Source organism: Acomys minous (genome assembly GCF_964271855.1).
Source record: "Acomys minous genome assembly, chromosome: 3".
Classification (NCBI taxonomy): domain Eukaryota; kingdom Metazoa; phylum Chordata; class Mammalia; order Rodentia; family Muridae; genus Acomys; species Acomys minous.
In genome coordinates this window covers 103,906,655-103,925,521 of record NC_140485.1, presented here as the reverse complement: position 1 = coordinate 103,925,521, position 18,867 = coordinate 103,906,655, and the positions used below count along the sequence as shown (strand labels likewise).

Below are 18,867 nucleotides of genomic sequence, written 5' to 3'. Positions count from 1 at the left end.
AGCTCACTCTGGTCTCAAATTTATGCTGTAGCTGAGGCTGGCCTTAAACTCCGAATCATCCTGCTTCTAAGTGGAGGATTGCAGGAATGTGCTACCCACCATTCCTGCCTTTTAAGTTTTATTTTTAATTGGTTTAATAATATATAAACTTATCAGAACATTGTGACAATTTAACTTAGTAGATACAGTAGATTTATCCATGCTGACTAACACTGTTCACTTTTTTGTGACACTGTCAACAATCTATCCTTTAGCATATTTTGGTGTATATAATACTTCAAACTTGTCACCACGAAGAACAAAAATTCACTCAGGCTGTTATTTCAGTTTATCTGAAACTTTGTACCTTTGATCGGCATGCCACCTTTCTCTGTCCTCTTTCCCTTTCATATTGAGAAAGCCCCATCTACTAGTTACTGATTACTTTAAAAGTTGAGCTAAATCTTTACATGTAAGAAGGCCAATTAGCTTACAGATAACTAGATTTTAATGCGGTCACTTTCTGACCAGTTGTGTGTTTATGTGAACAGACCACTACGAATCAGGTGCTGCTAGCTTTATCTTAGCAGAGGGAAGAGCTCCAATTCCCATTCTGGAACTGATCTTCTTTTACTCCTAGCTCTTACTCTTCTGTGACCTAGAGTTTGACCTCCATTCACAGTTCATGTCTGCACTGATGCTTTGATCTCCTTGTGATTGGAGGAACACAGCCTCTTAATGACCCTCCCCTCTTTGCCTGTCTTTTTTTCAACAGTTTTAAAGATATTTATTTTAGAGGGTGTGTGTGTGTGTGTGTGTGTGTGTGTGTGTGTGTGTGTGTGTGTGTGTAGGCACATGCATGTGAATAGGGTAGGTTTCTGAGGGGGCCAGAGGCATGGAATTCTCTGGAGCTGGAGTTAGAGGAAACCTTGAGCCACCTGACATGGGTGCTGGGAAATGAACTTGGGTCTTCTGCAAGAACAAGTCTTAAGCCCTCATGAATGTTTTAAAATATATATTTTATATTTTCCATTAATTCTTTGAGCATTTCACATAATATGTTTTGATCATATCCCTTGTTTCCTTAAAGTCTCCCAGATCCAGCCCCTACCTAATAATACACACACACACACACACACACACACACACACACACACACACACACTCTTACTTCTCCCCCAACTTTTTTTTCTTTTTAGGAGTAGTCCACTGAGCCCCTCTTGTGCTGCCTGTGTGGGTGTGGACTCTCCACTGCAGCAAGGCTGACCTGCCAGGATCCACACCCTTAAGGACAACTTACTTTCCCTCCCCTTATGAAGCATGTTTTTCTATATAGTTTAATGCTCTTTTGTGTCTGTGTGTATGAGAGAAACTTTTTATGTCTTTTGACCTATTTGAGACTACTTTCCCATAATTCATAAGAATTTTGACCATCAACTATTTAACTATTTAAAATTACATTTTAAAAGCGACTTTGGTATTTACTGATTTTAAAATAGATATGTAAATGCATATTGGGTTAAGGGATAGTTGAAAATATCTTGGATTTTTTAAAAATAACCACAACTTCCTAACAAAGTTCTTGTTTTAATCCTTCTTCTAAACGGAAGCTATTTTTGTAGGTCTAATTGTAAGGCTTCCAAAATTCTAATTTTATTTGGTGAACATTTATTGGCTATCCAGTGCTTACAATGACTTCATTTGTTGACACTCTGCCTGAGTGCACGGGTCTCAGGCTAGTTGGGGACACTTAGATACAGTTTGTCGTTCACTCTCCATTTTGGGGAAGCAGAAGGAAGTCATATGTGAGCCTAATGCACTTGAATACGTGCTGTGTTAGAACTTAAACCACAGTTTGGAAAGGATCAAAGCAGTAGTCATTTAATGCTAATGGAAGAACTAGGAAGAAAGAGCAGTGAAGTGTTTTAGATAGTGGAAGGGAAGCAGTTGGAGTCACAGAATAGACTCACCTGTGTGGAGGAGAAGGGGTAAGTGTGCCTTGCTGTTCTGGTTTGTTGGAGAGCTACATGGGGAGGGGCGTTGGGGCTGCAAAGCGTTAGAGACTGAGATTTCCAGTTGGTGAAGAATTGCTAAACATGAGTTTGAGTTCTACATTCTATTTGTTTTGTTTTTGGCTTTTTCCTTTTTTTTTTTTTTCCTTTTTGGTTTTTTGAGTCAGGGCTTCCCTGTGCAGCCTTGGGCTGCCCTGGACTTGTAGACCAGGCTGGCCTCAAACTCACAGCAATCCACTTGCCTCTGCCTCCCTGAGTTCTGGGATCAAAGGTGTGCAGCACCACGCCTGGCTCACACTGGATTCTAAAGAAGATAATCTCGGGTAGTGTCTGGTTTGGCAGAGTTACTCTATTGGCAGCAGAGAGCCCAGGACTGATCACAGCTGCCCACTTGGGAAGTGTGGTTTGTGACAGAGGTGGGGCTGGATAGATATACCTCAGGCACTATTCAGAAATACCAGATTGCGTGGCTGTAGGTTATTCTGGAGGCTCATTCTTGGAACTGTGCCATACATTGATCTCTGTTGACCAGGAGAGTAAAGGGAGTTGAAAGCTACTGCCTGAACCTTGTGACAAAGATTTTTTTTATTCCTTTAATTCAGAGTTGTTAGAATGTAAGATATTTATGTGGTATAGGTCCAATGTGCTTTGATTTTTTTTTCCATTTTATTTACAAATATTGGTGTCTGAGTTGATTTTAAGACCCACCAATAGCTAGCATCTTGTACTTGGAAAAAATGCTATGGTGGAGGTAGAGACAGTAGGATTAAAAATTCAGAGTCAGGCCAGGCATGGTGGCACACACCTGTGATCCCAGCACTTGGGAGGCAGAGGCAGATGGATCGCTGTGACTTCCAGGCCAGCCTCGTTTTCAAAGTGAGTCCAGGATAGCCAAGTATACACAGAGAAACAAATAACAACAAAAAAGCATTCAAAGAGCTCAACGATATTCTCAGCTGCATAGTGAGTTCCAGGCTAGCCTGGGCTAATGAAGCATCAACCCCCTCCCCAAAGTCTGTATATTTATGATTTATGCTGCATATCCAGGTTTTAAAGTTAACTTGTATTTGCCTTATCATGTGCTGCTTGTTTTCTGAGGTTTATGTTACCATCAGTCGAGGAGAAAATTCATTGTTATCCTAAGTGCGGTTACAGGCACATACATTATGGAAGACTTGGTGCTCAGACGAACTTCAGAAAATAAAATGCATAGGTGATTCTTCATCTGATGTCCATTTTCCTGCACTGTTTTTTGTTTTGTTCTTAGGCACCTCCAGGAGTTGAAATTAGTATTGAAAAACAAAACATAAGCTCCTGTATTTCAGGGTGTAGGGTCATTAGATTTTTATGTCCTTAAGGCAGAGCTTTTTGTTTTGGGATAGAGGAGTCAGCATTCCCCCGGGATCCTCTGTCTCTGACTCCGCAGTGCTGGGCTAACAGGTGTGGGCTGTGCTGGTGCTGGGCTTGAGTTCAGGTCCTCATGCTCCGCAGCTTTACCGACTGAGCCAGCTTCTCAGACACTAATTTATGCATTTTTGTTTCCAGGTTATTTTGTGCATAGTCATGTACAATTCTGTATTTTTAACAATCTCATAATATATAAAATGTATCTTCAGCATTTCCACCTCCACTTCCTCCCTCCTGCTTGTACCAAATACAACTCCCAACATGTGCCTTTCCCATCTTCATGGGGTTGGGTGTAGGGAGGGCTTCCTGTAAAGCCCAGGCTGGACTGGAACTTGCAAACTTGTCTTCTGATCCTCCTGCCTCAGACTGGAAAGTTGCTAGGATTATAGCATTCCCAATTTCAAGTTTCTTTTGTTTTTCTTTTTGCAATGCACACATTAACACTATGTTTAGGAGTATATGGGATTATTTTGTTCTTTGTTCCAATATCTTGGCTAGGCTGTCTTTTGAAATTCACATTAGTAATTTTATCAGTAAGCTTGGATTTTTTTGAACCACATTTTTTCATCCACCTGTGTGTTTTTTGGATTTGTGTTTCTCTTTATCTAACTGTTATTTTTTGAGGGGGCGTTGAAACTTATTTCTACTTTTCATAGTGCTCTTATGTAGCAGTTGATGACGTCACTCATTTCCTAGTGGCCTGTTTTTGTGTTCCTGAGTACAAGTCAGAAGTACAGCATAGAAGGTTGCAGGCTACAGAAGGAAATTCTGAAGACATTTTTCTGAGCAGCTAATTCAGGAGAGGCCAGAGTCCACACAGAAAGTCCCTCCTGTGTGATGGCTGGTCCTGATGTAAAAATGGCACCTATATAGTAAGGGGCTGCCTTCACAGTTCATCTTTTCTTGTACTAGGGACATGCTGCCACTTGTAGCTAAAGCTCAGTCAGCTGTCCACTCACAAGGACACACACTGACACTTTACAGTGTATGTTATCACTGAGCATGGCTGTGTGTCTACTCACAAGGACACACACTGACACTCTACAGTATATGGCATCACTGAGCATGGCTGTGTGTCTACTCACAAGGACACACACTGACACTCTACAGTATATGGCATCACTGAGCATGGCTGTGTGTCTACTCACAAGGACACACTGACACTCTACAGTGTATGTTATCACTGAGTGTGGCTGTGTGTCTACTCACAAGGACACACACTGACACTCTACAGTATATGGCATCACTGAGCGTGGCTGCTTGGCAGGAGTATTGAAATTTCTTCATAACTTGTGATATTTTAAATTTGTGACAGGGTTATCAGGACATAACTCATTTTAAGGAGCACTTGCATTCTCTTATGATTCAGAGACAGAAGCCAGAGTTTCTGGACGTGAGGGCAGGCTGTTTTAGACTTTTTTGTTTGTTTTCATAGATTTGTATTTCTGGCTGTGCTACATCCAGGTATTGAGTGTGCGCTCATTTGCTCTGGAGTCTGCTGCACAGGTGATATTGACGTACTGGAAGGAAGATGTAGGTTCTGGCCGTTGTTCTCTTAGCGTCCTAGTTCTCCCAGCACTCCATGGGTGTTTCTAGAGAAACGATCCAGTAGGAACGGATTCTAGGAGCTGGCTTAGATGCACGCTGACAAAGACCCCAGACCTGCTGAGTTGGCAAGCAGGAGACTCAAATGCTGAGACTATTATTCTAGTCTTTCTTGAGCAGAAGGCTCAACAGCCAGGAAGACCTTATGCTCCAACTCAAGTTCAAACACAGGAGGGCAACAGGGCATTAAAAAACAAACAAACAAACAAACAAACAAACAAACAAAACCCCTCCAATTAAGCTTTTTGTCTGTTCAAGCCTTTAGCTGATTAGATAAAGTCTGCTCACATTGAGGACAGTCGAGTCATTCACCACGTGTGCCAACTTAAATGTTACTCCAAACCAAGAATACCTTACAGAGATGTTTGCCCAGGGCCAGTAAGCTGGCTCAGGAGGTAGAGCACTTGCAGCTAAGCCTGGTGACTTTAGTGTGATTCCCCAGGACCCACACGGCAGATGGAGAAAAAAATCCCTGCTGTTATCCTCTGCCCTCCACATACACACTGGTGTGTGGCACACACACGCACACACACACACACACACACACGCACGCACGCACACACACGCACGCACGCACGCACGCACGCACGCACGCACGCACACACACACACACGCACGCACGCACGCGCACACACACACACACACACACACACACACACACACACACACACACACACTCTTAATTTCTTTTAGGAAATGCTTGTTCAAATATATAAGCACCCTATGGACTAGTGACACAGTCAAGTTCACATACAAAATTAACCATGACTCACATTTGACATTGTCCAAGATTTATCTACCATATAGTTAAACTGAGACTGGTTTACTATGGAAATTTTTTTTAAAAAGACTTGTCCTTTTAGTCCTCAAAAAAAAAAAACAAAAAACCAAAAACCCTTCTTAGTAAAGGTTTTAGAAATTACTATCTTGTGTCTTGGCCTGCTGCTATGCTCTATAGCATGAGCAAGCCTTTCTTCCAAATAGACGGGTGCACGAACAGGCTAAATCATTTACTATGAATCAGTGTTTTACTGTTCTGCTAAAGTTTTAGCAAAAGCTAATTGTTTTCTTGTTCTGTCGTGAGGTGTTTCTTGTTTTTGGTAGGGATAAGTACGTACAAATATATCCAGTATTGAAAGTGTAAAATCCAGTGTGAAGCTCGCAGCTTCAGAATGCCTCTTCTAACTGTCTACATGATCATTGAGATGTATAGACTTTGGGTTGAGGTAATAAACTCACAGAGATCCACTTGCCTCTGCCTCCCGAAGTGCTGGGATTACAGGTGTGTGCCACCCCGCCCAGCTTAAAAGTTTCAAATAAAAAACATCACACATGCCAGGTGCAGTAGCGCATGCCTGTGATCCCAGCCCTCAGGAGGCAGAGGCAGACAGATCGCTGTGAATTGGAGGCCAGCCTGGTCTATAAAGGGAGGCTAGCATAGCCCAAGCCTATATAGAGAAACTGTGTCTGGAAAAACCAAAAAAGAAAATAAAGAGAAACTTATAAAGTTTTAATAAACAATTTAGCAAAAGAAATTAATGAAACAGAATGAATTCTTTTAAAAAATAAAATTGTATTTTAAGTTGTTTGGGTTAGAGTAGAAACTTAAAACATTTTCATGATGAGCATGTTTAATTTGTTTTGGGCGTGTAATAGGACTCAACTAGACTTTCCCTCACGCCCAGCTCACAGCTCAGGTCTGTGTGGAACCAGAGGTATCTGACTGAAGGATTCTAGGGCAGGTAGTTGACATTTTTGTTTTTTTCCTTTCCTGTTTTTGAGAGCCTGTCTCAGCAGCCCAGGCAGGCTTACCTCATGGTGTAGCGGAAGCTCTTCTTGTGCTCCTAGCCCTCCCGCCTCCACGGCTCCTGAGCTGGAGTTACCGTTGTGCACCAGCACATTCAGCCACATAGCACTTGCTTACTTTCATTTTTAAAGACTTTTTATTTGTTTTCTGTATATGAGTGCTCTATCTATGCATATGAGTACACATGCATACCACAGGGGACATCAGAGCACATTATACATGGTTGTGAGCTACTTTGTGGTTGCTGTCAATTGAACTCAAGACCTCTGGAAGAGCAGCCAGTGCTTCTTAACTGCTGAGCCATCTCTCCAGCCCCCATTTTTTATTTTTAAAAATTTATTTATTTGTTCATTCATTCATTCATTCATTTTTTTTCCAAGACAGGTTTTCTCTGTGTGTAGCTCTGACTGTCCAGGAGTCACTCTGTAGACTAGGCTGGCTTCAAAGTCAAAGAGATCCTCCTGCCTCTGCCTCCAGAGTGCAGGGATTAAAGGCATGAGCCACCACTGCCCAGCTCCATTTTTAATCCTTGTGAGACAGGGTCTCACTAGGTGTTCCTGATTGGCCTGGAACATGCTATGTAGACTAAGATGGCTTTGAACTCACAGAGATCTGTAAGGTCTGCCTGCCTCTGCTTCTGAGTCCTGGGATTAAAGGCATGTGCCATCATTCCCAGCCCCAGATTACGATTTTAAGTCAGACAGCAGTCCATCGTTAGCAGTTCAGAAACTAGAAGCAGAAAACTGCTCTGCGGTCAGAAAGGCAGAGCGTATATTCAGTCGTCAGCCCTAGGCTATGTAGTTTATTGGATTTTGATCTTGTGGGCTATTTTTATTTCAGGCAGCAAATAATTTTTTAAATACTATGTATATTTTTTATAATGTTAAAATAAAAACCCCTCCTTTGCCTTCTCACCAATATTGCGCATGTCTTAATTGTGTGTTTTTTTTTCTTATAGGCTCTGATTATTCATCAGCATGGTTACCTGGTAATGAGTCATTGTGGCAGGCCACAGCTGTTCCATCTAGCCACCGAAATAACCATATCAGGAGACACAGTATAACTTCCGACAGTGGAGACACTGGCATTGGCACTTCCTGTTCTGACAGTGTGGAAGGTAAGCTAATGTAGAGTGAGGTGAGGTAATGGAGAATGGTAAAAACTGAGGTTACTCAAGATGATTCTAAATATTGTAAGACAGTGTTTGGGTTGTTAGTGGTATTCAGTGTTGCTACATATTAAATATCAAATTAAATTCTGTTTGTACATTTGTCCTTGCATTCTAAAACGATTTTCCCTTTTACTTATGTGTATTTTCAGAGCACCAGTAAAGCTGGTTAAAGATGAAAGATTTCCTGTATACTCCTTGTCCCCACGCAGGTTCACCCTTTCCTGTCATCACCGCTTGACCAGAGCAGTGCAGTCACTAGAGCTGGTGAACTTGTATAGCCACTTACGGCCGTGTTAGTTACTTTCCGTTGCCTGCTAGGACAGTAGCTGAGAGCTCACGTCCTGAGCCCTGAACAGAAGGCAGAGAGTACAGAGAACCTTTTGACACCTCAAGGCTGCTCTTGTGACTCACTCACCTTTCTCCAACAAGACTTCACGTCCTAATCCTTCCTACTAGTTCTGCCAAGCAGGGACCAAGTATGCCAACATTTCACCCTGTGGGGCCATTGCCATTTGCAGACACCGCAGTCACACTTCCGATAGTTAATCTTCATTATCAGTTTTAGAGGATTTTGAATTACCTAGGAGACACACCTGTGAGGGGGCAGATCTTTGAGGGAATTTTCAGTATAGTTTAACTGATGAAGACCTGGGTCCTAGAATCAATTAAAGAAAAAAGGAAGGAAGGAAGGGAGAGAGAGAGAGAGAGAGAGAGAGAGAGAGAGAGAGAGAGAGAGAGAGAGAAAGAGGAGAGAGAGAGAGAGAAAAGAAGAAGAAGAGGAGGAGGAGGAGGAAGAGGAAGAGAGGAGAGGAGAGAAGAAGGATGGGGATAGGAACAAGAACAATGATGTTAAAATTCTGGGAATTATCAGATTAGTAATTTAAACAGTTGTTAGCATCTGGGTGTGGTGGCCCATATCTTTAATCCCAGGATTTGGTAGACACAGGCAGGCATATCTGTGAGTTCCAGGTAGGGGGGGGCACCCCTACTTGTTAAACTTGTTAGCAGGCCCCAAGTAGCTAGACCCTAAGTTTTCATGTCAGAACAATCTAGGAGACCCTAACAGTCCTCAGAAAGGCTCGGGTGCTGCAGTTCCAGGTTTTCAGGGCTTCTGCTGAGAAATCCCATCTGTAGTCTATTTTTATGCAAACTAGAAGGGAAGAGTCACCTTTATCTTCTTGAAGGTTTTAGGGACTGTCTAAACCAGGATGTTGGAAAGCCCTTTCCCCCAAAAGCCTTAGGGAAAAGTCATGGCCTCAGCGGGCTACTCAAGGCATCCTTTCCTGATATTTGTCTTTTCCTGTCTCTTTTGTCTTCAAATCTTTCTTTCTTTTTCTTATAAGGTATATGGCACTTGAAAATACCAGTCAATACCATTTATTTCTACTGAATTCTATCTGATATCTAATTTTGATTTCATCTGCAAAGGACTAATTTTCAAATGAGCTCATATTTACAGGTGTGTGGACAGACAGGCAGGCAAGAGAACAGTTTAGTGTATCTCAAGTATGATATGACACATTTATAGACACAGTTCAATCCATGATGTTCTATATAGCTCATGAGGTTAAACAGAGGCATAAAAAAGTGCTGGAGAGTAGTGTGAACTATACTGAACTTAAAAATAAAGCAGAAATGGCTGGGTGGTGGTTGGCACATGCTTTTAAGTGGTTGGCGCATGCTTTTAATCCCATCACTTGTCCGGCAGAGGCAGGTGGATCTGTGAGATCGAGGCCAGCCTGGTCTACAAAGTGAGTCCAGGACAGCCAAAGCTACGCAGAGAAACTCTGTCTTGATAAAGAAAAAAAGAAAAAAATTAATAATAAAGCAGAGGCTCTGCGCTCAAAGCTTTAAACAATGTTTCTTGTTATTTGTTCTCACTAATCAACTTTAAAGTTATTAATAAACATACTGATGTGACAAAGATCAGGGATTTAGAAGTTGCAGAGTGGATGCTCTGTTTTCTTAGGGTTATCTTAAAGTCTATGCTTTAAGCAGCTTGTTCTCGTCCCTAATTTTAGAGGTTCCAGTATAATGCCTTCTCACATGATTACTTGTGATCCAGAGAAAAGTTCTATAGCTTTTGAAGCTTTGACTTAAAAGTTCAATAATTATATAATGAATTCTCTAAGCTCAAAAGAATATTATATTAATCAGAAACTATAGAACTCCCCAGCTGGAAGCCTTCTATCTCCTGTGTATCACCGGTCCTGTGAAGCCTGGGGTGCTGTCCTCTTCATGGCAGTGACTGGCTGAGCATCTGAACCTCCTTCCTGAGCACACTGCAGTTTTTATCATGTTCTGAAGTGCTTGGATTTGCCTGATGATGATGATGATGATGATGATGATGATGATGATGATTTAAAAGTTAAATTAGTTTGTGCTTTCATTTCCAAGCTACTTCATAATTGTAATTATGTGCTGTTATGAATGGTAATGTAAATATGCAGAATACCAGACTCACAGGTTGAGAACTGCTGTCCTAGAAGACAGTGTTACTTAGTTATTTTATATGGGTAAAACTGTTAAAATGTGAAGACAGGGCAAATAGGGCAGAGATTTTAGGAAAGGGTAAGGAGTGAGGAGAGTTGTGACTAAGAACGAGACAGGACTATAGAAGACTGAATGTGGCAGCAGAAACTTGATATTTCCGTGGAAAATGAACCACACTTGTTTGATTTTGGAGATTTCCTAATCCCTCCCATGGTTTGAATGATGGACTTCACTGAGTAGTTGGGACGAGAATGTCCCCCATGGGCTCAGACGTTTGAACACTTGGTCTCCCGTTGGTGGTGCTGCTTGCTTAAGGGTCACCACAGGTCGGCTTTGATGTTTCAAAGCTGTGAGGCATTTCCAGTTCATGCTCTCTGCTTGTGCCTGAGGCTTAAGATGTGAGCTTTCAGCTTTCTGCTCTAGCCCACACCTCTCCTCCGCCATTCTTGACTCTTATCCTTCTGGAATCATAAGTCCCAAAAAACATTCTCTTCTAAGTCGCCTAATAGTACTTATTTAGTAGGATGCAACTCTTGATTCTTAGTGTATAGTCCTTCTGAATTGTTAATGACGTTCATGATTTCTGTTGCATGAGGGCTATTGCTGTGTTACAGCCTGTGTGCTTTGGCAAATGTCCCCACGTCCAAAGGTTGATTTACAAGTTTTCTTTCGCATTGTTGGATTTGCTTCATGGCATACCTTTTCATCTAAAAAGGGCCGAAGAATGACTTAGTATGGAGGCTTGCTGGATACTGCGAGTAGCCTCCTGTTAGAACATGGGGTGATAGGTTGATGTTTACAGTGGGATGTGAGCTTTAAAGTACGCTGTCTGTCGTGTTGGTGTGTAACAGTGTCAAATGAGTGTGATGTGTGCTTTACACACTCAGTCCTTGGTTCTCTAAATTGTCATCTATTAACCAGCAGTTTTTTAAAAAAATGAAATTAGGCTTGCTTACCTAGTTTTCTTCTTTTTTGGTATTGGGCTAATCTGCCCTTGGTAAACATGGAATTCTGAGCAGTGGGGAGCAACCTCCAGCGTATTTAGCATTTTTTCCTATTCAAAAGCCTTTTACTGTAGCTCCTATGTGAGAAGTCCCTCCCATGGCATATTATCATATTAATTTCTTAACAATATACATTTTAAAGTGTTAGCAAATGTAATATGAGCTCATTTTAAAAAAATCAAATAACACATTCCACAAAATATTTTAATCCTTTCTCTTCAGGTCTATTGTTGGTCTGAATAATAATCTATCATGTTTTATAATTCAGAGATTTAACCTGTTATAGTTTATTTTGGGTCTGATTTACTCCAGCCATTTTTTCTCTTTATCTGTAAGGTAGTTGCTGTTGAAGATTATCTATACACTAAAGCCAGTTTAATTTTTGAGCATAGATAAAAGCGAATGCAATAGTTTTAAATTTTGAATCTGTGGTACATCACGTTAATACTACATGTGTAAAGTCAATCAACAAACATTGAACTGTCCCAAACAAATTACATGGCTTCTGATATGTGGGTTTTCAGGCAGTTCATTTATCTGTAAAACAAAGCAAAGCAAAACAAAACAGTTTTTGCTTATTTTTGAAGCATACTAATAATACTTATAATAAAGAAAGGTATAGAGTAAAGTTTTGCTTTTGTTAATTTCCTATTGCTAATTTTCTTTGAGGAGGAGAATTTTCTCCAACTAATTTCTTAAACAGGTCCAATAAAATAAACAACTGTTAAATCATATTTTCACTAGTTGTTTTTTTTTTTTTTAATAATAATAGTCCATTTAATACTTTGTATTTAGATCTCATTCTGTTTTCTTGTATGAGAGGAGTCACTTGATTGGTTGTTTTTATCTTACTGAAAAAACTAGAGCTCACCAAGGTAAGGGTTTGCCCAATCATTTAGTGTTGCACCAAACACTTAGTGGTTACTTAGTGTGTGCTGTGTATTGGATATAGTGCTGGTGTTAGAAATGAAGCAGCTCTTTCTTCCGTACACATGTGGCCCAGTGGAGAAGACAGCTGTAAAATAGGTAAGCAGTCCCCTGAGCGAAGCAATGCTGGGAGGTGAGGGCAGAAGTTGTGCGCGGGTGGCGGGTGGTGGCTGCGTATGTCTGTGGACTACAGGAAAGACTCATTACATGCTGGCTGAGCAGTCAGCAGAGGGGAGGTGCTGGCTGGGCAGGCTTAGGGGATGCGGTCTAGGTGGAGTGAGGAGCTTGGTCAGTGTCTGGGAGTAAGAGAGTGCTGGGCTTTATGTGCTATTGTGAATGATAGATCACAGAAAAGCTCAGTTGGGTATCAAGGGACTGCTGGGCATATCTGAGGTAAACGAGATCACTCAGGAGATAAAAACACACCCCTTCTCCAATCCTCCCATCCTTTTAGACACAAGGTCTTATATATAGCCAAAGAGGTTACAGACATGTGTCATCATCAGTACTAATGCTTTAAGGCATCACAGCATCCATGGTCTTAACATGAATAAAAATGTCTTTTATAAGCCAGGTGTGGTAGCATGCATCTGTGTCAGTGCTTGGAAGCCTGAGGCAGGAGGATTGTGAAATCTGACCTGAATGGGCTACCTAGAAAGTTTAAAATAAGCTTCCTCTATATAATAGCTAGATCTTATCTTAAAACCAACCAAACAGAAAAGCCATACATTTTTGTAATAAAATATACTTCATGTATGGTCATAAAATTAACCATGAAATCTTGAGGTAAATTCAGCCATCTTAATTTAGAGCAGGTTAATAATGTGTCCAGAGGTTCCAGGTTGCAGGTGGCAGAGCTGGCATTACCTCCACCTCACTGCACAGCCTTTCCTCTTAACCCTCACATGCCTCTGCCTGGGTAAAAGGCAGGAAAGAAGGCGAGTGGAGTGTTGTCTAGCAGTAGGAGATTGAGAAATAGCCCAGGTTCTATTTTGAGTTCTGTGCTTGATTAGTTAAGATAACCATTCTTAAATTGCATATGGTTGTAGGTCGAAATACACACAAAATATTAAAAATATTTGCCTAAAATATACAGTTTACTTTGAACTATTTTAAAAAGGAAAGGATTACTTGTGGTACAAAATTGTTTTTCCCCATATGTTAACAGTACACTGTGATTATAGTATGTGCAAAAAAGTGAAAGAAAAAAAAACCTGTCATGGTGTGTGAAAATGATTGCCTTGTGGTTAAACTATATTACAATTCATATTGACAAAAAAATCCATATTGACTAATAATTATGCTATACTACATTTGACTAATTTGACTACATTGACTAATAATGCTACTATACTTTAAAACATAATGTTTTTTTTAAGGTTTTATTTTTAACTAAAAACTTCTGATTGTTACCATTATGATCTAGGATATAAATTTGTTTTGCATTTAATTCCCTTTTGTTATAGGAGGAGTAGATGAGAAAAGATGCAGAGGAGGGAGTGTGCTATATTAGAGACGGCAGAGTTGGTGTGTTCACAGATAAAATTAATGCAATTTTTGAAACAGAACATTGAGCTTTTGTTAGAAATTCAGAAATGTTATCTTAAATGTTAGGTTATAGTGATGTCCTTAAGTGGTCTTCAGGTCACCAGATCTTTTATGGTTTCCTGAGTGCTACAAACCCAGGACTGCTGCTCGGCTAGTTTCAGATTTCATTGCTGTAATTTAGACGTGGGCTAGATGACATTGCAATAACTTCCATTTGAGATTTGTGACTATAATTAGGTAACTTAAAGCACGGTAGGCATTACTTCGCAGCTATCTTTAGTTAGGTTTTCCTGGACACATAGTTTTAAAGGGTTAACACAGTTAACAGTTTCCTGCCACTATGCTTCTGCTGTTAGATATCCAGGCCCTGCTTGTGTACTCATGTGTTGTATGTGCATGTTAGGGATGCACATGTGTGTGTAAATAGACTGGCCTTTGGTTTTTATTTTTGACAGTAATGAAGTCCAAATGTTCTAGCAAGTCATATTTTATCTTAAAACTCTCAATCCTGGCCCTGGGTGAACTTGGAATGTGCAACTGTGAAGAGTTCAGAACTGGAGTCAGATCCAGGTGACTGGTGTCCTCACGAATTGAGCAGTAGAATGCTTGTTTAAGTGGCATTTCCAAGGCCTCTTCTGCAGGACTGGTCATCTCCTACTAGTTCAGGAGCATAGTCCACGCAGCTATTCCACGTGTTAAGGTTTGAGACTTCCTAAGTAAGGAACTTCTAGGAGTAACTTCTGTCCTCGGGTTCATATTCTATAGACACAATGTGCTGGTTGCATTGGGATTTATACTAACAAATTCAAAGGTGGTGCTGAGGAAGTGGCCCAGTTGGTAGGGGCTTGCCTGATGTGCACCTCCCCGAAGGGAAGGGATGCATCTCACGGAACCACATAGTGCTGCATAGCTATAATTGCAGCATTCAGAGAGGAAGGCGGGGCGTCAGAGGTCTCAGATTGTCCTTGATTACGTAGCTAGTTGACTGCCTCCTGGGCTTCAGGAGACCCTGCCTCAGACAGACAGAAGTCGCCATATCAGCAATTGTTCATCTCTTCCGCAGTTGAGAACTCCCACGTTGCTGAAGGCAGCTCACAGGCTAAGCCTGGCCATCAGGTGTCGGGGTCTTCAGTGTCACAGGAAATAGACTGTCACCTGTTGTGGTATTTACACTTCTCTAACAATGTTCTTGTGATATTTCAGGCCCTTGAGAACCATAAAAACACTTTGTAGAAACACGGCCTGGTGGTAAAATTATGTTTCCTCAATAACAAAGTAAAATGTGAAAGCCAGATTCTCCCTTTGCCAGAGGTGACGGTGGGAGGCTGAAGCACTGGGTGTCATACACGGAAGAGCAGAAAGGACCCTGATAACAGACAGTGGTGCCCCTAGAAACCACAGGGTATCCATCAAAACCTCAGTACCAGAGTAGGCTCAAGTGGCCTGTCTAGGAGACCATGTAGGCCCAAGAAGGATGCAGTTCTCCACTCCTGCTGCCCTTACTCATCAGCACTGATGGGACCGTGGTACTAAAGACTCCATGTGCTTTGGTCCCAGGATGCGGAGAAATCAAGCTGGCACTGGGCCTTAGTGCTCTAGTGTTAGGTGGGCCGTGGGGAGAACTGCCATCAAAGGCTACTCAGCTGCAAACTCCAAGTGCTGCCCTGCTGACTGGCCAGGCAAAACGTGCCCACTGGTGCAGTAGCAGCAAGTCAGAAGTAGGAGAGCCATGTGCATCAGACTTTAGGCCCTCCCCACGGGAGGGAATCCTTTCCCATTACTACCAACCTGGTCAAGTCCCTTTGGCTGGGAAAGTCATAGGCCCTGGAGGGGAAGGAGGTTCCTGCTATTTCTCTGCTAAGTGGACATTACGTGTCCATCAAATTGCTGCCTAAATAATTGTGTTTGTACCCACAGGTTAAGTGCTACTGTCAGCATTGGTTGGAAAAGCTCCCCTTTTTTTGCAGTAAATGCAGAGACCTAGAACTGGTCAGACTGTGAGGATAAGGGACTGCTAAATGCTCAGCCGTAAATAGCAGTTCTGTATCACCCACGGCAAGGCTCGTGGATACAGCAGAAGACGGGTGGAAAGAACGAGAGGGCCAGACACTGCTCAGAATCTGACGTCACCGTTGCACTCTTGATCTCACAGCAGTTGTGGTTCCCGGCACAAGACCTGTGCAGGACTGTGCCTGCCAACATTCTGTCATGGGTGGGGACATGAGCACTCCTGCCCAGGTCCTGTAGGCAGGTAACGGCAGCTAGGGGACAAGGGCTCAGGGCCCTCGCTGCCCCCTGAGGATCTGTGCTAGTGATCCGTTAGGGGAGGGAGAGGCAGGTTCTTCAGCGGGTAGCACTCATGAGGGGTGTATGCGCTCTGTAAATTACTCCCCTCCAGAGCCCGACAGCAGCAGCCCTCATCAAGAGTAGATAAGTACAGGCACCGCTGGAGACAGCACTGTGGTGGGGAAAGGGATTGTTGGGAGCAGACAGGGACCGGAAGTGGGAAATGGGGTAGGGATGTCTGAAAGTACACTGAATTATTTCTGTTAAGCTTAAAGGGATAATAAATAGTACTATCAATTTACCCATCTTGAGGAAGAACCTCATAATCACTTACTAGAAGCCACATTCAGGTTTTTTTCTTTGTCATTTTAAAGCATTTTATATTATATCTCATTTTTAACCTGCTGACTGAAACTGACTTGGCAATCTTTTCTCATTCCAGATCATTCAACCTCAAGCGGCACGCTCTCTTTCAAGCCTAGTAGGTCCCTGCTCACTCTCCCCACTGCCCATGTGATGCCATCCAACTCCAGTGCTGCAGGTCCCAAACACAGGGAGACTCTGACATCGGATGGCTCAAAGTGGAGCCCAAGCCTCATGCAGACCCTGGGAGGCCACAGCAGAGGGGAGCTGGACTCCTCTCTGGACATGAAGGACCTCAGGCCCCTACGGAAATGGTCATCTTTGTCCAAACTTACCGCCCCGGATAACTGCAGCCAGAGTGGCATTGTATACCCGGAGGAGCTGAGGGATGGCTTGGAAAAGCCAGGGAAGGGCAAGGCGCTCACATCCCACCTACGGACCTTTGGGCCGAGTTGCTTACATGACAGTATGGAGATGCTTAAGCTGGAAGACAAGGAAATAAATAAAAAGCGGTCATCAACTCTGGATTGCAAATATAAGTTTGAGAGCTGCAACAAAGAGGATGTGAGAGCGCCTTCCTCTGCACTCAGGAGACAGACCTTAGACATGACGTACAGTGCCTTACCTGAGAGCAAGCCCATTGTGACAGGCTCAGAGGCTTTTGAGTCCCCAAAGTATCTAATGCTGGGGCAGCAGGCCGTAGGGGGAGTTCCCATTCAGCCTTCTGTGAGGACTCAGATGTGGCTTACAGAGCAGCTACGGACAAACCCCTTGGAAGGCAGAGCCAGAGAAGATTCTTACAGTTTAGCTCCATGGCAACAGCCGCAGGGTGAAGAGTTTCAACAAGGCAGCGAAACACCAGTGCAGGTAAGGCTCAACACCTGGGGTTTGCTGCCCTCCAGCGGGTGTTTTGTGTATTACAGTAAGTGCATGACTGCCTACACCATGGGTCCTTTTTCCACTTCGCACAAAGTTAACAAACATAAGTGCTATAAAACTGACACGTTGTGTTGACTGGAAAAACTTAGAGATTCTTTTGAGCTAAAGTGACATGCTAGCCTTAAACATTGTACTTAATTTGGCCTTCACTTCCTCACATGTTAATTAGCCTTAACAATAAAACATATCTATCTGGTCTAAAAAAATATGGAACAGAAACAGAAGCTGACATGGTAAGATAGAAAGATAATGGATTTGGAAAAATAGGTCTTGGATTTTTTTTCTGTTCATATCACATTTAGAACCTGTATTTCTTTTTTTAATTTATATTTATTATATTTATTTTATTGGTGTTTGCCTGCATGTATGTCTGTGGGTGTCATATCTTGGAGTTACAGACAATTGTGAGCTGCCGTGTGGGTGCTGGGAATGGAGCCAGCGTCCTCTGGAAGAGCAATCAGTACTCTTAACCACTGAGCCACCATATTTCCCATTTTTTGTAATCTAGTTTTTTTTAAAAATTTTTTTAAAAACTTGCATACAAATTATTTGTTTATTATAAGGTTTTCATGCATTATTTTTCTTGGTCCTCTTATTCCCCCAGCCCAGTTCCCTCATACTGGTTCCCGTCCTCTCTCCATGAGACTCCGTTTACTCTCGTATCCCAGATTCTGCTTCCTTCTTTTTCATTCTTCCGCCTCCTTATCCCTTTCTGGTTTCCTGTTAACCCTCACATATATGACAATTAAAATCTAGATGAAAATTATGAGATAAAGCATGTGGTATTTGTCTTTCTGGGTCTGGCATACTTTGATTAATACAGTAATTTTAAGTTCCATTTGTCTTTCTGTGGATATCATGATTTCATTTTTCTTTATGGCAAATAAGCTTGCATTGTGTAGCCCTGCATTTTTTTTACCTGTTCATATATTGAAAGACCTCTAGGCTGGTTTTACTTCCAGCTGCTATGCATGTCAGTAGACATGGGTGTGAGCCACTTCTGTGACAGGACTTTGGTAGACTTTTTGGGGACTTAGTCTGGTGTGGCTGAGAACCCAGGCATCTTTGGGCCTTCTTGGAGCCCAGTACTATTGTGATAATGGTTTCCTTGTACTTAAGCTTATAAATCAGCTGCAATTGTCAAGAAACGAATTGAACATCAAGGTTTATTAAATCAGTGTAAAGGAGCCAGTTTATGATAGTACCACATAGAGAGAAACACAGTGAATTAATCCCTGTTAGGTCTGTGGAATAACATGCTAAGGGTAAATTTTTTGATTTGGGAAAAGGGGTTGATATGTACACTGTAGAGGAAAAACTTCCCTA

General features: G+C 42.0%; 1 protein-coding gene across 3 annotated transcripts in view; it reads left to right on the top strand.

The window, feature by feature from the left end:
• Nucleotides 1-18,867, top strand: part of CEP85L (centrosomal protein 85L) — a 93,842-nt gene that overhangs the window by 8,703 nt on the left and 66,272 nt on the right. For all 3 annotated transcript variants that reach the window (XM_084777320.1, XM_084777321.1, XM_084777322.1), the window contains exons 2-3: nucleotides 7,769-7,927; nucleotides 16,682-17,469. In XM_084777320.1, the coding sequence (XP_084633446.1) occupies nucleotides 7,769-7,927; nucleotides 16,682-17,469 (947 nt within the window). The remainder of the gene's footprint in view (nucleotides 1-7,768; nucleotides 7,928-16,681; nucleotides 17,470-18,867) is intronic.